Raw genomic sequence first — 21,041 nt, 5'->3', positions numbered from 1 at the left:
CTCTTCCAGTTCTGTGAAGGGGCAGGATTCTCATCTCCATTTTATAGATGAAGCAGAGAGGTTAAGTGACTTCCTCAAAGTCACTCAGCAGAGTAGATACAGAACCCAGCTCTTCTGGTTCCAGGATCAGGGTTTTCCTCTACGACTTCCTGCTGCAAGCCATCAGTTAATAAAACCACTTCTGGAAATAGTTGAGAGCCAGAGCCAGAAAAAAAAGCACATTTTGAACTGGCCAAGAGGGATTTGAAAAACAACACGTGTCAAATCCTCAGCTTTTCTCCTGATGTGGCTGCTTGTTCCTTGTCCTTTGTTTCTCTTCATGTTTCTCTGGCTACCTTCACTTTCTCACCCAGAAGCAAAGCAGCAGACTGGTTCATCTGTTCATTCATTCATTCACTCACTGTTATGGACTGAATTGTGTTCCCCTCAAAATTCATTGTGTCCAAGTCCTAATGCCCAGTACATCAGAATGTGACTGTATTTGGAGATAGGACCTTTGAAGAGATAATTAATGTAAAATGAGGTCAGATGGGTGGGCCCTCATCCAGTATGACTGGTGTCCTTAGAGGGAGAGATTAGGACACAGACAACACGTAAATAGAGAGGCGACCATGTGAGGACACAGGGAGAAGGTGGCCATCTGCACGCCAAGGAGAGAGGCCTTAGGAGAAACCTGCTGACACCGTGATCTGGGACTTCCAGAACTTTTCAGAAAAAAATGTTTGTTGTTTAAGACCGCCAGTCTGTGTTATTTTGTTATGGCAGCCCTGGCAGACTAATACGCTCATGTATTCCTTCATCACACTTTCCTATACATCTTGCCATTTGCAGGTATTTGCTTAACTGTCACCCAGTGAGGTTTCCTAACCACCCTCTTTAAAATCGCAGCCCCACGTCCCCGTGCCTCATACCCACTAGTTTCCTTTTCTGCTTCATTTTTCTCTGTAGCACTTATCACTATCTGGAAATCCATATATTTGCTTATTTCTGTGTTGATTGCCACCCACTCCCCACACCGGTATAGAAACACAGTGAGGGCAGGGATTTTGGGGGCTGTTTAGTTCACTGCTGCACCTGCAGTGCCTCGGTCACAGAAGATGCTCTGTAAGTGGCACCCCCCGCCCTGGTTTGCCATCCATGGCTTGCAGAACTTTGAGTTGCTCTTTTAGAATTATGTGTGTTTGCCTTTAATTTTACCCTTTTAGATATCTTTACAGAGGTGAAGATCAGCATGGATGAGAAAAGCAGGAACATGAGAGCACTTTCTGGGGTGATGGAGATGTTCTGTATCTTGATAGGGGTTTGGATTGCGAAGCTGTGTGCCTTTGTCAGAACCCATTAAGTGGTATACTAAAGCTGTGTGCGAACTACCATTTGGAATTTTACCTATACACAAATATTGAATTCTGGGGAATAATAATCTTGCTGGGAACGCACTGCAGGTGTGAATATCTGAGCTTCAGTTAGAGTAGTAATATTATTTGCTGAGCAATTACTATGTGTCAGACACTGTAATGTTATGATTATGATCAAATCATGAGCTCCATGAGGACAGAGACAATCCTTTACTCATTTTTGGAACCACAACACTGTATATGGCATATAGTCTGTGCTCTGTAAACATTTACCAAATAAATGAGGTATATAACTGTTCTCCCCAGGTCCATCACCACCAGTTTAACTGGTTTAAATGTTTAGATTTTAGATTAGTCAGGTGAGGCTAAGTTATGTAGTGGTGATAAGTGAATCCCCGAATCTCAGTGGCTTAAGAAGACAAATGTTTATTTCTCGTTCCTGCTACACATCTGGATTAGGGTATAGGAAGCAGGGGTGGGGCTCTGCCTCACTCAGTCACTCAGAGACTCAGGCTGACAGATATTCAGACACCTCCACCCCTGCACTCTTGGTCGCCAAGCCAGGGTAAGAGAGAATGGATGTTTGCACCCTGCTTCTTCATGACACTGGTCACTTCTGCTAGAGCCCTTTGGTTAGAACTAGTTACGTGGCCCCACCCCCCAAAAAGAGGGAACTAAAAGGTGACTTGGTGGACCCATGGCATTTTGTGCCATGTTTCATCACTTTCCTTGAAGTGGAGCGCACTTGTGATATGTGGCTAAACAGTTCCAAGGTGGAAAGAAATCGTCCAGCTCTTTGTATCTATTTATTTATTTTTGGCTGCGTTGGGTCTTCGTTGCTATGTGCGGGCTTTCTCTAGTTGTAGCAAGTGGGGGCCACTCCTCGCCATGGCACGTGGGCCTCTCGCCATGGCGCACGGGCCTATCACCGCGGTGGTCTCTCTCATTGCGGAGCACGGGCTCCAGGCGCGCAGGCTTCAGTAGCTGTGGCACGCAGGCTCAGCAGTTGTGGCACATGGGCTCAGTAGCTGTGGCATGTGGGCTCTAGAGCACAGGCTCAGTAGTTGTGACGCACGGGCTTAGTTGCTCCGCAGCATGTGGGATCCTCCCGGACCAGGGCTCAAACCTGTGTCCCCTGTATTGGCAGGTGGATTCTCAACCACTGCGCCACCAGGCAAGCCCAGAAATCATCCATTTCTCACCACTTGCCTGAACTCCCAGCAGAGACTGGCACAAAAAAGGTGCATTGTCAGGGTTTGTGGAATGAATAAATACATGAATAAATCAAATGATCATCTAACTTTTTGCTTGGCTTTGAAAAGCACACACTCTGAGTCATAGTTAATTCCCTCACTCCCAGGCTGAACCCTTTAAAAGATCCTAATTAGATTCTTAGAAGAAATAATATCCATCAGACAAACAAATGACAGGAGGTTGCCTGTGGAGCTAAACTCCAGGCTGAGAAAATGTAATAAGAGGGCCTATGCCTCTGGGGACTAGACAGATATGAGGGGGAAAGGTCATGCCAATTCACAGCAGGCACCATGCCCAGGAAGAGTGTCCTTCAAGGATCAGCACCCTATTCGCTGCTAGTCTGACAAGGAAGAGGCATCACTTTTATGTGACCATAAGGACATACTTGGTTTCTGAAAAATTAAGCTCCAGAGAGTTCTGGGTTGTTGACAAGGGTGTTTTACAACCAAAAGGGCTGTATTATGGGCAATATGGGGAATGTCAGAACCATCTCTACGCTGCACTTTGGCAAAGCACCAGCAAGGCCTCCTGGGAAAGCATGACACCTTCCTGTACTGGCCTATTTGTTATTCTCCTGTGTGAATACACATGGTTTGTCACAGTATCTTCAGGTCTCACAAGGGACCTCAGAATCATTCCAGAACAACCAGCTCAGTTTGCAGATGAAGGAACTGGAGCCCAGACAGATTAAACATAGCACCGTTTGATATCTGTGGCTGGGAAGGTTGTGCACTGCACAACTTAGAGGGTGCTGATACAGGTCCCATGTGAGTAGCGCCTCCTGGAGGTGTGAGGTTTGATCGTCCTACATCCTTCCATTGTGAAGAAAAAATGATCTGCTGCTTTGAATGAAAAATGTGTACAAATTTCAAGTATCTTTGAACTGAGATGATTTAAAAATGATTAGATTTCCAAAATTTTGAAGAGTCGCATATTTTTGTTTTCTTTCTGAAAGTCAGTGTTTCATTGCAGCTAAGAGCTCAAATTCGGGAATCAAGGGAGAAATGTAATTTGACCATTAATTAGCTGTGACCTTAGGCAAATCAATTTACCTCTCTAATATCAGGCTATTCATTTGTAATATGGACGATGTTACCTACAAGTTACCTATCCCCCCTATTTTTTTGCCTACGCTGAATTAGTTCCAGGTAGGAGTGGGCTCATCTTAGACTATGGATCACTAAGCCAGTCAGTTGGGAAATACTATTCCCTGCTGTCCCAGACGTCTTTGCAACCAGGGGTATCTGTGTGATCCTGTTTTGGCCAAGGGGAGTGCTACTTCCATTTCCAGGAGATTCGATGCCACTTGAGTACCTTTCATTCTTTTACAGAGTTGATAAGTCTTGGAGACTGTGTCCAGCTGGGAAGAGAATCCATCTGCCAAGCTCTGAATCAGAAATCAGAAACCCAAGTTCTCACTCCAGCTGTGCCGGTGGTCCTGTTGTGTGAGCCACTTTTCCTTTGGGGATCTCGGTTTTCTCATGCAAAGTGAAGGGGGTTGGGTGGTGCCTGAGAGGTTATTGATTTATTTATGTCCACATAGAGGACTCTTCAGACATCATGCCTGACCCCACTGCCCATCACCCTTTTAGTTCCTCTATGAGGGGAAGGTGCTGGTCGGCTCCCTGAGAGTCCAGGACACTCCCTGGGCCATGGGTCACTAGTGGGAGGGGTCACTGTGTGGCAATGGCTGCAGCTCTGTTCAGCCCCTCCCCCACTCCATGAGGCTGGACAGGCTCCAAGATTTATATTCATGGATGGGGGCGGGGATTAAGAAGCCCGTTTTATTCTAGAGCTTCAACTGAGTGCTCTAGAAAAGTGCTCCCTTTTTAAAGGGAGTTTTATTTTTTTCCTTTTTTAAGATGGTAGTATAGTTGATTTACAAGGTTGTGCTAATTTCTGCTGTACAGCAAAGTGACTCAGTTATACACTATATATATACATTCTTTTTATATTCTTTTCCATTGTGGTTTATCCCAGGAGATTGGATACAGTTCCCTGTGCTATAGAGTAGGACCTTGTTGTTCATCCATTCTACATGTAATAGTTTGCATCTACCAACCCCAAACTCCCAGTCCATCCCTCTCCCTCCCCCTCTCCCCCTTGGCAACCACAAGTCTGTTCTCCATGTCTGTGAGTCTGTTTCCCTTTTATAGATGGGTTCATTTGTGCCATATTTAAAGGAAATTTTACACTGGTGATTATTAGGTCTAGGTTCAACTATTAATAAGGTGTCTTGATTCCAATCTAGCTACTATCCCTTGCACGTGGCTCCCTAAGGAACATTGGGAATGAGGTGGAGTGAGGGGGTGGTATAAGGAGATGGACAGGGGCAAGATTCAGGCATTCCTGGATCCCGGATCTCAGTAGCATCTAAAAGATGAGCAAAATCTCAACCCAAGCTAATTCCTGCTGTAACCAAGCAGGGTCCTATGAGGCCTTCCCAGAATAGACCCCATCCATGTCTTCTGCCCGCCTTCTGTCTATAGAAAAACTTTAGTCAAAGAAAATATTTAATCAGAGAAGTGAGAAAATGCAGAAAGAAAGGAAAACAGTCAAGCAAGACAAAATAATAATACTTTAGCCATTAAACAAAGTCAAGGACCTTTAGCTCCTCCTCAAGCACTGTGGATAATATTCTGAGCCACGTCCTTTGAGCTGTTCTGCAAATACTGAAATCCCCACCAGGTGGAAGAAGTTAACTGTACGCTGCCCACAAGCACGTGGACCCCACATGAGTTAGAACTGGAGGGTTGATGATGCTGACTCCCGATTACCTCACCACCAACCAATCAGAAGAGTGTCCACAAACCGGTCACGCCCTGCTCCTTGAGCACTATAAGACTCCTCACTACCCCCTCCAGGAGGGGACACACAGTTTTAAGGGCATTAGCCCACCGTGGCCCCCTTTGTCTGGCAAAGCAATAAAGCTATTCTTTTCTGCTTCACCCAAAACTCTGTCTCCACATTTCTATTTGGCACTGGTGAACAGAGGCTGAGTTTTGGCAACACTGCTAAACTTTTTTTTTTTTTTTTTTGTGGTACGCGGGCCTCTCACTGTTGTGGCTCTCCCGTTGCGGAGCACAGGCTCCGGACGCGCAGGCTCAGCGGCCATGGCTCACGGGCCCAGCCGCTCCGCGGCATGTGGGATCCTCCCGGACCGGGGCACGAACCCATGTCCCCTGCATCGTCAGGCGGACTCTCAACCACTGCGCCACCAGGGAAGCCCACTGCTAAACTTTTAAGAAATATTTCTGAAACACTCATCTTATGCCATGTCACAGCCAGCTCTGATGTTTTAAGATCGTAAAATTCTACTACATTGATTGGGATCAACACTGAACCCCAAATAACTATTCTTCCAATGGTTTGTGGTTTCCACTCCTGAGACCCGAATACCATTGGTGGTTCCAAGGGGACAGCATTGTGTGTGTGTGTGTGTGTGTGTGTGTGTGTGTGTGTGTGTGTGTGTTTTGCTGTGGGGGTAAGGGGAGGCTTTAGCCTTCCCCATCCCTCAGTTTCCGTCACCCCACCGCTCTTTAATATGGACAGCTGACATTTTCTTAATCTGATGTGCTATTCGACATCCTCATTTTCAGTCCTCCTTCCCAGCAGAGTCCCAACGCGTCTCCTAGTGTAAAAATTCTGGGGCTACCTCTGCTGAGTAGTGTCCAAAGATTTACCCTTCCTAAGATAGCAGAATGGGTTCCATTCAGAAAAATCACTTTCCTGGAGAGCAAACGTCGGAACGGCACAGCTGAGTGTTGGGCCCTGGCTTTCAACAACTTTGGGCGGTTAGCTCTGCAACCAGGGACTCCAGGGCACTGTCATGCCTTTTAAAGTGGAACAGGCTATTGTTGAGGACACAGGCAGATGTAGTAAATTGGCTCTGTGCAGTGGATTCTTGTTCTTTTCCCTAGGCAGGGTTTAAAGAAAAAAAAAAAGGAAGTAGGCTGCTTGATAAAAACTCCAATAGGCAGGATGAGAACTTGATTCAATACTGTTCCCAGCAGTTTACTGTGCGAAGCTCTGTAATAGGTGTTCAGGAAACAGAGAAGTGAAAGAGGTGCGGTGTTGCCCTTGCGGGGCTGGTGGCCTAGGGATGAAACAGACATATAAACAGGTAACTAAAATACTGACTAGCCTCGGCCAGCACCTTTCATAATTTAATATTCACATGAACTACCTGGGATCTTCTAAAAATTCAGACTCTCAGAAGTAGGTTTGGGGAAAAGCCCGAGATCTGCCTTTCTCACAAGATCCTAGGTGATGCTGCTACTGGTCTAAGAACCACATTTTATTAGTGAGGGGCCAGGCATTGGAAGCATGGCCTCTACAGCCTGACAGCCCTGGGTTCAAATCCTGGTTCCTCCACTAACTAGCTGAGTGACCTTGGAAGCTCCTTCAGCTCTCTGAGCCTCAGTTTCTTCCTCTGTATGAGGACAATAATTCCTACTCAGGGTGTAGTGTCAGCATCAAATGGTATAGTTCAGGTTAAGTGCTCAGCCCAGTACCTGGCACACAGAAAGCACTCACTAAGTGGTAGCTGTTTTGGGGACAGGCTATTAAGAACAACTTAATTACTTTATTTTTGTGTGTGTGTTTCGTAGAATTTTAAAAAATATTTATTTGCTTATTTTGGCTGTGTCGGGTCTTAGTTGCAGCACATGGGCTCTTCGTCATGGTGTGCAGGCTTGGTAGGTTGTGGTGCACCGGCTTAGTTGCCCCACGGCACATGGGATCTTAGTTCCCCGACCAGAGATCGAACCTGCGTCCCCTGTGTTGGAAGGTGGATTCTTAACCACTGGACCACCACGGAAGTCCCCTAGAATTTTTTAGTTTTATTTTTTAGAAGTTATTTCATTGAAGTATAGCTGACTTACAATGTTGCATTAATTTCTGCTGTACAGTAAAGTGACTCAGTTATGTATATATATTCTTTTTCACATTCTTTTCCATGATGGTTTATCACAGGTGATTGAGTATAATTCCCTGTGCTATACAATAGGTACTTGTTGTTTATCCAGTCTATATATAATCATTTGCAGCTACTAATCCCAAATTCCCAATCCATCCCTCCACTATCCCTCTCCCCCTTGGCAACCACAGTCTGTTCTCTGTGTCTGTGAGTCTGTTTCTGTTTCATAAATAGGTCATATTTTAGATTCCACATATAAGTGATATCACATCGTATTTGTCTTTCTCTGTCTTACTTCACTTAGTATGATAATCTCTAGGTCCATCCGTGTTGCTGCAAATGGCATTATTTCATTCCTTTTCATGGCTGAGTAGTATTCTACTGTATATATACTTTTCATGGCTGAGTAGTATTCTACTGTATATATTATACTGTATATATATGTACCACATCCTCTTTATGCATTCACCTGTTGATGGACATTTAGGTTGTTTCCATGTCTTGGCCATTGTGAATAGTCCTGCTATGAACATAGGGGTGCATGTATCTTTTTGAATTGTAGTTTTGTCTCGATATATGCCCAGGGGTGGGATTGCTGGATCATATGGCAACACTATTTTTAGTTTTTTGAGGAACCTCCATACTGTTCTTCATAGTGGCTGCACCAGTTTACATTCCCATCAACAGTGTAGGAGGTTTCCTTTCCTCCACACTCTCTCCAGCATTCGTTATTTGTAGACTTTTAATGATGGCCATTCTGATCAGTGTGAGGTGGTATCTCATTGTAGTTTTGATTTGCATTTCTCTAATAATTAGTGTTGTTGAGCATATCTTCACGTGCCTGTTGGCCATCTGTATGTCTTTAAGAACTGTTTTAGAATTCTGAAGTTAGTGCTATGGGCATCCAAGGAAGGCTTCACAGAGATGGCAACATTTGAGCTGTTGGGCAGAATGGGAAGAAGTATAGGGCAGGTGGAGAGCATGAGCAGATGTCTTACAAGTGGCAGAATGCTGGGCACAGTTGTTCTTGGGTCAAGATTCTGTGTGACATATGGTTGGTGGAGGCTCTGCTCTTTCTGCTCCTTCTGCTTATTCTTTTTCTTTTTTTTTTTTTTTTTTTTTTTTTGCGGTACACGGGCCTCTCACAGTTGTGGCCTCTCCCGTTGCGGAGCACAGGCTCTGGACGCACAGGCCCAGCGGCCATGGCTCATGGGCCCAGCCGCTCCGCGGCATGTGGGTTCCTTACAGACCGGGGCACAAACCCGTGTCCCCTGCATTGGCAGGCGGACTCTCAACCACTGAGCCACCAGGGAAGCCCTCCTTCTGCTTCTTACTCACTCCTGCTGTCATTGTTGCTCTGGAAGGGACATGTATAGCGGTCTGCATGGAGCTGCTCTGTCCAAAACACTAGCTGTATGTGGCTAGCCAACATTTGCAATGTGCCATGCCACATTGTGAAATGACAATATTTTGGATATACTGGGTTAAAGGAAATATATAATAAAATATGTAACAAGATATATTATTAAAATTAATGTCACTGGGTTTTTTTTTTAACCTTTTTAGAAAATGTGGCTAGTAGGAAATATAAAATTAAGTATGTGTCTCATGTTATATTTCTATTTATTTGGAGCCTCTATCTGGTCCTGACTGGTTGCCTTGTTGAGCCTGGGTCAGGGTCAGTGGGAAGGTCTGATCTGGCAGGCTAGGGTATCCTCCCAGTGGCTGGGGCAGCTAGGAAAACAAGCATGGAACAGAAATGAGGGCTGGGTTTGGGGGAGTAAGGAGATCAATCACTGTTCCACCAGAAGTTCACACATGTGCTGTGTATCAGTTAGCTATTGCTGCATAACAAACTGCTCCCAAACTTAGTTGCATAAAACAATGCCTGTTATTAATGCTTACACCTGTTATTATTGTTTGTGGGTCAGTTGGGAAGTTCTGTTGATCTACACTTGGCTGGGCTGATTTTGGTCTGGTCTCTATGGGCTTTGGATTTAGTTGGCCTGCAATGGGACTTAGCAACCACTAAATTTTAAAAGCTACCCAGGAGATCCTAAAGCAACCAGGATGGAGAACTATCGATTTAGACCTTAAAGTAGGGGTTCTCAGACTTGAGCATGCATCAGCACCCCCCTGAGGGCTTATTCAAATATAGATTGCTGGGTCCCACTGTCAGAGTTTCTGATTCAGAAGGTTTGGATTGGGTCCTAATCATCTGCATTTTTTACAAGTTCCTAGCTGCTGCTGCTGCTGCTGCTGGTCTGGGACGACACTCTGGGAACTACTGAAGAGGAAGGAAACAGCTATGAGGTAATGATGAAAGAAGATTCCTACCAGACATAATGGGGAAGTAGAATCGGCTGGGAGGAGGAGGGGAGAGAAAGAGAGGAAGTGAGGTAAGAGATTAGGTTTAAGAGTCCTCACTGCTTACTTCCTGGAGGAAGTAGCAAAGGCCAGTGAGTTGTAGAAATCTCCAGAAAGGTTTTGGGGGATCTGAGAGAATCCAGCTTTCCGTGACACAGCCTAGAGAGACTGTGGGTCCCTAAGAGAAACCTGCTTTGGCGTGGCATCGAATTCAAGGTGGCTCAGGAATGGTAGATTGACAGAGATTGAGGAAAACCTGGGGTGAGGGTGGACTTGAGGGTGACCGCCCAGAGTCTCAACTGCTGCACAACCTCCCTGCCACCCAAGGGTTTACATCACCCTCCCCCCTGCCTTGGGGCTACCAAGGTCATTGTGGACCTTTAGAAGCTGGGGTCGGAAAGAAACAATCACAGGGACACGAGGATGGAAGCAAGAGCAGGACCCACCACCATGGGTAACGGATTCCAGCATGAAACCTAGGAAACAACACAATGCAGACTAGCGTAGACCTGCGACTCCTCAGTGGGAAGCAGCAAGAACAGAAGCTGACAGGGAAAGCGGGGCCAGCAGTAGGGTCAGGCAGGGGAGGCACTTTAGAACCCCAAATTTAACGGTAGTTCAAGTGCAGGGTCAGTGCTCACCATAGCCCCAGTCCCCACACAAAGACATGTGGGATGAGACCCCCCCCCAAACTGAGGTCCTACAGACCCAACAGTCTTCCCAGAATGCCGTTGGGATTCTTACATGTTCCATGCATCCGTCTTGGGAAGGGGTCAGGATACGGCACAGCCCTTGAGCTGAGGGAAAGAGTTCTGATCCCTCTGTTTCCTGGGAAAAGTCTGCTTTAAGTGAGAGGAGACTGGATTATCTTTAACAGGTAAGTTTCCTGAAACAGGAAGAGAATTTCAGACCCAAATGCGAAGAATGATGGGAAACAAAGAAACTTGCCGGTTTCGCACAACTGAACAATACTCTGTAAGTATCAAATTTGTTACAAGGTATTTCACAGTTGACATAAATTACATCAAAGGTTTTGACAAACAGAGCTGCCATATGACCCAGCAATCCCACTCCTGGGCCTATATCCAGACAAAACTGTAATTCAAAAAGATACACGCACCCCAATGCTCATAGCAGGACTATATACAATAGCCAAGACATGGAAACAACCTAAATGTCCATCAATAGATGAATGGATAAAGAAGATGTGGCACATATATACAATGGAATATTACTCAGCCATAAAAAGAATAAATAATGTCATTTGCAGCAACATGGATGGACCTAGAGATTATCATACTAAGTGAAGTAAGTCAGAAGGAGAAAGACAAATACCATAGGATATCACTTATCTGTGGAATCTAAAATATGACACAAATGAAGTTATCTACGGAACAGAAACAGACTCACAGACATAGAGAGTGGACTTGTGGTTGCCAAGGGGAAGGTGGGTAGTGGAGGGATGGATTGGGAGTTTGGGGTTAGCAGATGCAAACTATTATATATAGAATGGATGAACAACAAGGTCCTACTGCATAGCATAGGGAACTATATTCAATATCCTGTGATAAACCATAATGGAAAAGAATATGAAATAGAATATATATAACTGAGTCACTTTGCTGTACAGCAGAAATTAATGCAACATTGTAAGTCAACTATACTTCAATAAAAAAATTTTTTTAATTAAAAAAAAGCCTTTTTGGCCACCTAGAGGGGTGGGAGGGAGATGCAAGAGGGAGGAGATATGGGAATATATGTATGTGTATAGCTGATGTACTTTGTTATAAATCAGAAGCTAACACGCCATCATAAAGCAATTATACTCCAATAAAGATGTAAAAAAAGAGAGAGAGAGATAAGAAGAAGGCAGAATAAAAAAAAAAATAACTTCTGACAAATGAAGATTTGTCTGAGGCAAAAAGAGTTTGATCCTTAGAAGACTTTGGTGAGGGGTTTGCTAGGAGGCTCAGACATGCCTAGTGAGGATCTGGGTAATATTTGAGCCAGATGGGGGGATGGGTAGGTAGGTGTGCCTCTGTCTGAGAAAACTGGCTGAACCGACAGTGTGAGAGCAGGTCTGGGATCAAGCAGACCAGGCCCCTTAGGAATTACTTGGTTACTCACTGGGTCAGCAGCATTTTTTTTGGAAATGGCGGGGGCCCAAGGGGCAGGGACAGTCTCTGGGTCGCGCCAGATCCAGGGAAAGGCCTGGGGTGACCAACTGAACATACCCCGTGTTGGGCTGTACCCCATAGGCCTGTAAGCACTTTTCTTGCCCAGCTTCAAGACTGAAGAAAGAGCCCAGAGTCAGTGACAGAGACATCCATGGTTTAATGGATGGGGGATCATCCATGTCTGAAGCAAGGTCCTGGAGTCACACCCCACTGTGCGCAGTGCACGGCGGGCAGGACATGGCAGCAGGCTTCGCTATGGGGGCAGCGTGGGAGTGGTTTACCAGTTATAGAGGGACTTGACCTCAGGTTGGCTCATCAGTTGCCAGGGAAACCGCAGAGGGGCACGCCTCTTTGATAAACTATCATAGTGGAGATAGTTCTCATCGAAAGATTAGAACAGTCACAAGCTGGGGTCAGGGCAAGTATGTAGGCGTTTACTGATTAGGCTCCATAGTTAAGAGAGAAGGTTAGTCATGTGCGTAGGCGTAGGTGAAGCAGGGACTGGCCGAGCAGGGGATGTACAGAGAGCAAGAGAACGGCCATCTCGGGTGGCCTGATCATATAGCCCCATACAAGGGGTACAAGCTTGTGTGTCAGACACCATGCACTCTGAGACTGTGATGGGGCATCTGATCTCATCAGGGAGATCTGTGGTTCGGGCGGTCAGGAAGGCAAAATGTGGTTCCCACACAGTGAAGTCAGCCCAGCCACAGAGATGAGCCACTGTTAACTGACAGTCAGGAGACCCTTCTCCCTTCCCAATGCCTGACCTCACTGTTAACTCAGCTCTCGCCAGTACCATCCCTCGCCTCCTCCAGCTTCGCATGCACTGTGTGCCTTCCCTCTAAAGATGGCATGAAGTCAGGTTAGTGAAGGCCTTGAATGCCAGGTCGAGGGGGTGGTATTTGTCCTGTAGGCAGTGGGGGCCATGGGAGGCCTTTGGGCTGAGAGATGGCCCACCTTGAATCTCCCATTCCCTGCACTCTGGCTGGCTCATAGAAATTTATGCTCAATACACTTGGTGGGATAAATGATTCAAACAGTGTTTTAGGGAAGACGGGGCAAGTTTCCACTATTTCAGTACAGCCTCTCCTCCAGCTCTCTAAAGCAATCTCCAACCCATCCTTTCTCTGCAGGGTGGTTTACACTTATTCATTTCTACTAATTGCCCATTTGCTTTATTCAGGAAGACTATCGCTCAAGCTTCAGAGATTTTAACTCTGAACCTAGAAACATGGATAGTCTAGTAGGGTTTGACATTGGTTCTCACCAAAAGCACTTTGGTTGACCTATCTTTGGTTTTCTTTTCCATGGTAACCTTCAAAGTTGATCAGTTTTAATGGAATTTGAGCACTGCAAAAGGCATCAACATGCATCTTAAGATAATAATGGCTTCATTTGCCCTGTGTCCAGTCTCCAGGACTCTGTGGGGTTAGAAATGGAATGATAAAACATTGTTTGGTGTCGCAGGAACTCTGCTCCCTGTCGGACCTGGACTCAGATCCCAGCTCTGCCACTGATTGGCTGTCTGACCTGGGATGATTTGCTGAATATCTCTTAGCCTCAGTTTTTTTCTTGAAAAGTGGATACTGCCTTTGTGCCTGGCTTACAGAGTTGTTGTGAGGATGGAATGGAATCCATGTATGTGGAGTGTGTAGGGCTGTACTTGGTCACAGGGTAAGGGCTCAATAAATGGAAATAGTTATTATTAAACATCACCAAGTGGTGACAGCCCTGGGGACTGGGATTCCGTTCAGGAAGCTACTCATCTTCAACCCGAGGCCCACGAAAAATGCTGCGGCCGTTTCTAGGCAAGGATGAGGAGAAATACTGTAAGACGTACTTTAAGGTACTTAAAATGCAAAACTCTTTCTCCTGGCAGAGCTCTTTAGCCTCAGAGATATTTGGATTTAAACTTGCAGGAGAGGTGGGTTTTTTGTTTTGTTTTTGTTTGGTTGTTTAGTTTTCAATACTAGATAAAAGTGGAGCCAGAGGTGAAGGAAGAGGTGGGCACAGGTGACTAGGGGGAGAGAGGGGTACCGGAGTCTTCTAAGTAGGACAAGAAAGAAGACATTTTTGTCATGAGGACAGGGCCAGCTTTAGTGGCAGTGGCACAGATCCCATGCTCAGAAAGACCCTGTGCTTGCTTTTGATCAAGGGGCCCCTCATTTTCATTTTGCACTGAGCCCTGAAAATTATGTGTAGCCACTCCTGCATAACTGTAAAGGTCAGGGGTGGAAAGGACCCAGTGGACAATGAACTGCCTGCTGTTGACCTTAAAAACTGTCAACAGTTTTAAAACTGACCTTAAATTATTAAAACAGCTAGTTATTTTACCAGCAAATGAGTTTATCTGGGAACAGCAAAGTACTGTGATTGGGGACGTGCAATCTATGATAAACCTTAAGCATGTCCAGAAAACAAAGGAAGGGAGCCTGCTTTTATAGGGGAAAGGAAGGAGTTAGGAGGGGCTGTTTTAAATGACAGTTCACTGGGGGAAAGGAGGAACTCAGGGTGGTGATGACGTCTCATTAGCTTAGCAGTGACATTTCTCATTGGCCGGGCTGTTGCTGTGCTAGGAGAAATTCCGCCTTGGCATTTCCTGTTCAGGAGTGCAAGGTACCTTCTTCCCTCCGGGAGGCGATTGACATGGAGTCATGTCAGTAGCAGGACATGAGAGCTCCCCCTTCTGGTTTCTCGATTTTATTTTCTATGAGGTTGCTGTTTTCACACTGCCCGTGTGAATCATCCAATGACCACCAGCTTTGGACCACAGGCTATCCCAGATTCCTCAACACTTTTAAGTCCCCTTGAGTGGAGAGCGAGGACCTGTATGTGTATGGGGCTGGCCCTAAGAAAGGAAAATCGTGCTGTCCTTGATCAAGGTGGATCTGAATATAACCAGGAAGGCATTTCCCTATGAGCGGATGTTAGACCTGTGCTCTCTGAAGCCCATACTACCTGCCCTTGCCCACAGGATATCTTGCCCTGTTGTGATTTTTCCACATGTGGGAGTAATGTAACGGCTCTCTGGTGCTGCTGCCTCCTCACCATCCTTACTTCCTTTGTGGGAACTTCCCTTCTCTTTTCCTTGTGTTTCCAGTGGGCTGCCCTTCATGATGTGCCGTCCCTAGTGCTTACATGGGCACCTGACCGAGGCAGTGCCAAACCGAGCGCTACATCCCCCCTTGCACCTGCGCTCGCGCCAGGGGCTGCCGAAGTTGAAGCTGCCTCTGTCCTCTGATTGCATCGAGATGGAAACTGCAGGTCACCAAGAGACAGACTGATCAGAGTATTTCATTCTTTCTCCAACTCCTGTAATCACAATGCAAGATTTTACTCGTACTCTTCCGGTTCCTACATGAATGTGGATTCTTCAGTTGCTGTGATGGGCACAGACCCCTGGAGCTGGTGCAGTTCACGCAGTGACAGAGTCAGATGACAAAGGGTCTGCATACATGAGCAGAAAACCACTTCAAAAGGTCAGAATCTTATGACCTTTTTATTGCCATAGGGCAGAAACAAGGCCTGCTTGTTTATTTATTAATTTATTGTGTTCATGTATATTATTTGGGACACCAATGGGGGTTTTCATTGATCTTTCATAGAAACAGACGTCTAAAAAGTAAAGAAGTATAAGCCTCAAAGAGAATTGAGAGGAGGTCCTTTAGACATAGAACCAAAAAAGGTTTTCAGCAAGGGCTTTTCATTTTATCTTCTTTTTAAAAATAGCTTTGTTAATGTACAATTTACATGCCATAAAATTCACCCATTTTTAAGTATAAATTCAATGATTTCTAGTAATTCGCAAAGTCATGCAACTATTACCACAATATGGTTTTAGAACATTTCCATCACCACTCCCCATTCCCCCCTGCAGCTGCGTTCATTCCCCATTCCCACTACCAGCCCCAGACAACCACTAACTCCCTCCTATCTCTATAGGTTTGCCCTTTCTGGATATTTCATATAACTGGAGTCATATGACACGTGGTTTCTTTTGTCTGGCTTCTTTCACTTAGTAGAATGCTTTTGAGGTGATCCATGTTGTAGTTTGCTCTTTTTTTAATGACTTTAAATATATATATATATATTTATTTACTTATTTGGCTGTGCTGGGTCTTAGTTGCAGTGTGCGGGATATTCATTGCCCCGTGAGGGATCTTTTAGTCGCAGCACGCGGGATCTAGTTACCCGACCAGGGATCAAATCCAGGCCCCCTGCATTGGGAGCACGAAGTCTTGACCACTAGACCACCAGGGAAGTCCCTTGCCTTTTTTTTTTTTTTTTATTGCTGTAAAGTTAGGCATTACATGACTAACCCTCATTTTGCTTATCCATTCACCCACTGATGGACATTTGGGTTGTTTCCACTTTGGGGCAATCATGAATAGTGATGCTCTGAATGTTCACACACAAGTCTTCATGCAGGGCAAGGGCTCTGTAGACAATGCTGAATTCTCCTTCCTCACCTCAGAGAGGCAAGCTCTTTCTTGGAAGAAAATGCACCCAGGCCTCCGGGTGAACCTTGCTTGACAATGATGGATAGAGTGTTAAGACTTATCCGCTACTCCTGAGAAGGCAGGTTGATACACGGATGTCAGAAGGTCTCAGTCCCTGTATAAGGGATTTTCTCACGTTTCTCTTAATAAGGTGGGACAAGAGCCAGGTGGGACCAATTAGTCCTCTCCTGGATTGATACACAGTAGTCCCCCTTGTTAGTGGGGCATATGTTCCAAGACCCCAGGTGGATGCCTGAAACCACAGACAGTACCAAACCCTCTATACGCTATATTTTTCCTACACATACATATGATAAAGTTTAATTTATAAGTTAGGCAGAGTAAGAGATTAATAACAATAAAACAGAACAATTTTAACAATATACTGTAACAAGAGTCATATGAATGCGGTCTCTCAAAATATTTTATTGTACAAATTTAATGCCTTTTCCACCTTTAAGCACTTATACACTGTGGCTGTAACTTTTTCAGTTTGAGGTGCAACAGCAAAACTAGTGCAGATTTATTTTTACTTCTTCACAATTTTGTGGATAGAAGATTCATTCTTACTGTAGATCTTAGCAAACTAGGCATACAATTTTTTTCTTCCCTTGTTAAGTCAAGGACTTTCACCTTTCCACTTAAAAGAAGCACTTTACAGCTGCTCTTTGGCACATCTGAATTGCCAGCAACACGAATTGAATTGCGCCTTGACGGTCATTATTAAGTAAAATAAGGGTTACTGGAACACAAGCACTGAGATAACCCAACAGTCCATCTGATAACCGAGCTGCTACTAAGTGACTAATGGGTGGGACATGGACAAAGGGATGATTCTCAGCCTAGAGGACAGAATCGGATGGCGCGAGATTTTGTCACACTTCTCAGCATAGCATGCAATATAAAACAGATGAATTGTTTATTTCTGGAATTTTTCATTTAATATTTTTGAACCACAGTTGACCCCCTGGTAACTGAAACCACAGACAAGTGAGGACTACTGTATAAAAATGTCTGGAAAAACCTCTTTTCTCACTGGGGTTGCTATAGTGAAAAACTAAGGTTGGTGCCCATTACTGCTACTTGTTCACTGTATGGAGGGAGACTGTCGGCAGAATTCATTCATTCATTCAACAAAATTACTGAGTGCTTTCTACATGCTCGGCACTACTCTAGGTACTAGGGATACAGGTATGGGAGAAAAAGACAAAAAACAAACAAGAAAACAAACCCTGAGATCAGAATGCTTACTTCTAGTTGGAGAGACAGGCCATAAAAATATGGAAAATATATGTCACAAGGTAATATGTATTATGGGGAAAAATTAAGCAGAGAAAAGGAATAGGGTGTTCTTGGCAGAATGGAAAGGTTGCTATTTTAAAGAGGAAAGTCAGAAAGGTCAGATTTAAAAGGTGACATTTGAGCCAAACCTGAAGCGGGTTGTAGTATCTAATGCTGTCTACCAAATTACCACAGCCTTAGCTGCTTTAAGACAACACTTATGGGACTTCCCTGGTGGTCCACTGAAGAATCCATCTTGCAATGCAGGGGATGCGGGTTCGATCCCTGGTCAGGGAACTAATATCCCACATGCCACGGGGCAACTAACCCCATGCGCTGCAACTACTGAGCACACGAGCTACAGCTAGAGAGCCCTACAGAGCCCACATGCTCTGCAGCCTGTGCGCCACAACTGGAGAGAAGCTCCCCTGCCACAGTGAAAGATCCCACGTGCTGCAACTAAGACCCGACGTAGCCAATAAATAAATATTTTTAAAAAAAAGCATTTAAAAGCAAGTAAGAGTTCATCAAGGCTGCTAATAGATCAATCTACTAAAAGCAATCCATTTGTATACATCTGCCACAAACATCTAAAAAATAAAAAAATTTTAAGAAACCCAACACATTTATAATCTCACAGTTTCTGTGTGTCAGGGGGCTAAGCATGGCTTAACTGGACCCTCTGCTTCAGGGTCTCTCACAAGTCTTTTTTTTTAAAATAAATTTATTTAATTTTGGCCGTTTTGGGTCTTCGTTGCTGCACCTGGGCTTTCTCTAGTTGCAGCAAGCGGGGGCTACTCTTCGTTGTGGCGTGCACACTTCTCATTGCAGTGGCTTCTCTTGTTGCAGAGCACGGGCTCTAGGTGCATAGGCTTCAGTAGTTGTGGCTCACGGGCTCTAGAGTGCAGGCTCAGTAGTTGTGGCACGCGGGCTTAGTTGCTCCGCAGCATGTGAGATCTTCCTGGACCAGGGCTCGAACCTGTGTCCCCCGCATTGGTGGGCGGATTCTTAACCACTGCGCCACCAGAGAAGTCCCTCTCACAAGTCTTTAATCAAGGCGTCGACTGGGGTTGGGGATCTCACCCAAAGGCTCAGCTCGGGAAGGATCTGCTTCCAAGCTCACATGGTTGTTGTCAGAATTTCAGTTCCTCTAGGGCTATTGGACTAAGGGTCTCAATTCCTGGATAAGCACCCCTCATTTCCTTGCCATGTGGGTCTCTCCAACATGGCAACTTGGGTCATCAAAGCCAGCAAGGAAAAGCATCTGTTACCAAGGCAGAAATTACTGCCTTAGGTAACCTAATCACAGAATTGATGTCTCATTGCCTGTGATCGGTCCCGCCCATACTCAATGGTAGGAGATTATGAAAGGGTGTCAATACCAGGAAGCAGGATCACTATGGACCATCCTAGAAGCTGCCCGTCACAGAGGTGAAAGAGTGAGCCATGGGGGACCCCAGGGGGAAGAGTGTAACAGGCAGAAGGAATAAATGCAGAGGTCCTGGGTGGGAGCTTGCCTGGAGTGTTCAGGGAACAGCAAGGAGGCCAGTGTGGCTGGAGTAGAGCGAGCAAGGTGTAGGGGAGAAGAGATGAGCACAGCAGGGCAGGTAATGGGGGCCAGGTTATGTGGGGCCTTTTGACTTTTACTTTTTTTTTTTTTTTTTTTGCGGTACGCGGGCCTCTCACTGTTGTGGCCTCTCCCATTGCGGAGCACAGGCTCCGGACGCGCAGGCTCAGCGGCCATGGCTCTACGGGCCCGGCCGCTCCGCGGCATGTGGGATCTTCCCGGACCGGGGCACGAACCCGTGTCCCCTGCATCGGCAGGCGGGCTCTCAACCACTGCGCCACCAGGGAAACCCCAGGGACCCTGCTTTTAGAACCGCTGGTCTATGGTATGCCCAGTGCCGGGGCTCAGGGCCGAGTAAGATAAAATCCCTGCCTTGAAGTGGCTCACAGCTTCAGGCCTTTCTCTGGCCTCTGCGGGGAGACAACACATCAGTTCCAAAGCTCTTTCCTTGCCGTAAATCCTAGGAAGGTAGATTTTATATGCTGCCCCTTGAAATCACATTAGTGATGTACGCTCATGACTACCCTGGTGTCCTGTTTTATTTCTGCAGTTAAATCCCATCTCCGTTTCTCCTAGCCATGGCAGACAGAGGGAACAGGTGGTCACCAGCTCCCTGCTAATAACTCTTCATATGTTTGCAGCCCATTATTAAATTGCCCTCAGATTTTCCTTCTTCAAGGCTAAATAATTAGCTACCCTTTTCTGAATCAAGGGGCGGAGAGAGTTTGGCTGGCTATAGCTACCAGCCTTAGTCAGGAGCATATGTGGTAGAAATTCTTGAACCAGTGTGAGGGCTGGAGGTATTATGGGTTGGGGGCTTCAGTGGGGTTTCAAAGGCTAGACCTTCAGATTCCTTCATCTGAGCAAGACCCTTAGAAGTGATGCCAGCAGACAGCATGCAAGATAAGGAGATGGCCAGTGGGATGCAGGGATCAGCTGGAGGTCAAGCATCACCGGTGAGTCAAACATCTTGAGGGATTATGGACACCATCAGGCCTACTCCTGCCTCCATGAAATCTTCCACCTGATCCTTTCTAGCCAATGGAACGACACTCATGGGGCAGCCTGGCTGCTGGTGACCATCTTCCTCGGTAGAAAGTATGTGACCAACATAAAGATGATGTTCTTTTTTTTTTTTTAATTAATTTATTTATTTTATTTTTGGCTGCATTGGGTCTTTGTTGCTGCGTGCAGGCTTTCTCTAGTTGCAGCGAACGGGGGCTACTCTTCGTTGCGGTGCGCGGGCTTCTCATTGCGGTGGCCTCTCTTGTTGCAGAGCACGGGCTCTAGGCACGTGGGCTTCAGTAGTTGTGGCACACGGGCTTAGTTGCTCCACGGCATGTGGATCTTCCCGGACCAGGGCTTGAACCTGTGTCCCCTGCATTGGCAGGCAGATTCTTAACCACTGCGCCACCAGGGAAGTCCAAAGATGATGTTACAGTGTGTGGAGGTCAAGGTCAAACTTTAGACTACCTGCATCAGCCTACCCTAGGAGGCTTGTTAGGAAATGCAGATTCCCCAGACCCCACTGCACCAGAATCTCTGCTGAGGAGTCTGAGAATGGGAAATTAACAAGACAGCCCCCATCCTGCTCTTCTGTGCAGTCAGGTTTGAGAACGA

At 45.8% G+C, this 21,041-nt stretch overlaps 1 protein-coding gene across 3 annotated transcripts in view; it reads left to right on the top strand.

Moving 5' to 3' along the window:
• The window catches only part of SYT17 (synaptotagmin 17), a 121,780-nt gene that overhangs the window by 8,327 nt on the left and 92,412 nt on the right, over positions 1–21,041 (top strand). For all 3 annotated transcript variants that reach the window (XM_049698848.1, XM_033416453.2, XM_049698849.1), the window contains exons 2-3: positions 3,941–4,054; positions 9,762–9,840. In XM_049698848.1, coding sequence (XP_049554805.1) covers positions 3,941–4,054; positions 9,762–9,840 — 193 coding nt within the window. The remainder of the gene's footprint in view (positions 1–3,940; positions 4,055–9,761; positions 9,841–21,041) is intronic.

This window comes from Orcinus orca, chromosome 16 (assembly GCF_937001465.1).
Source record: "Orcinus orca chromosome 16, mOrcOrc1.1, whole genome shotgun sequence".
NCBI classification, from domain to species: Eukaryota; Metazoa; Chordata; class Mammalia; order Artiodactyla; family Delphinidae; genus Orcinus; species Orcinus orca.
This window is presented reverse-complemented; position numbering and strand designations above follow the sequence as displayed.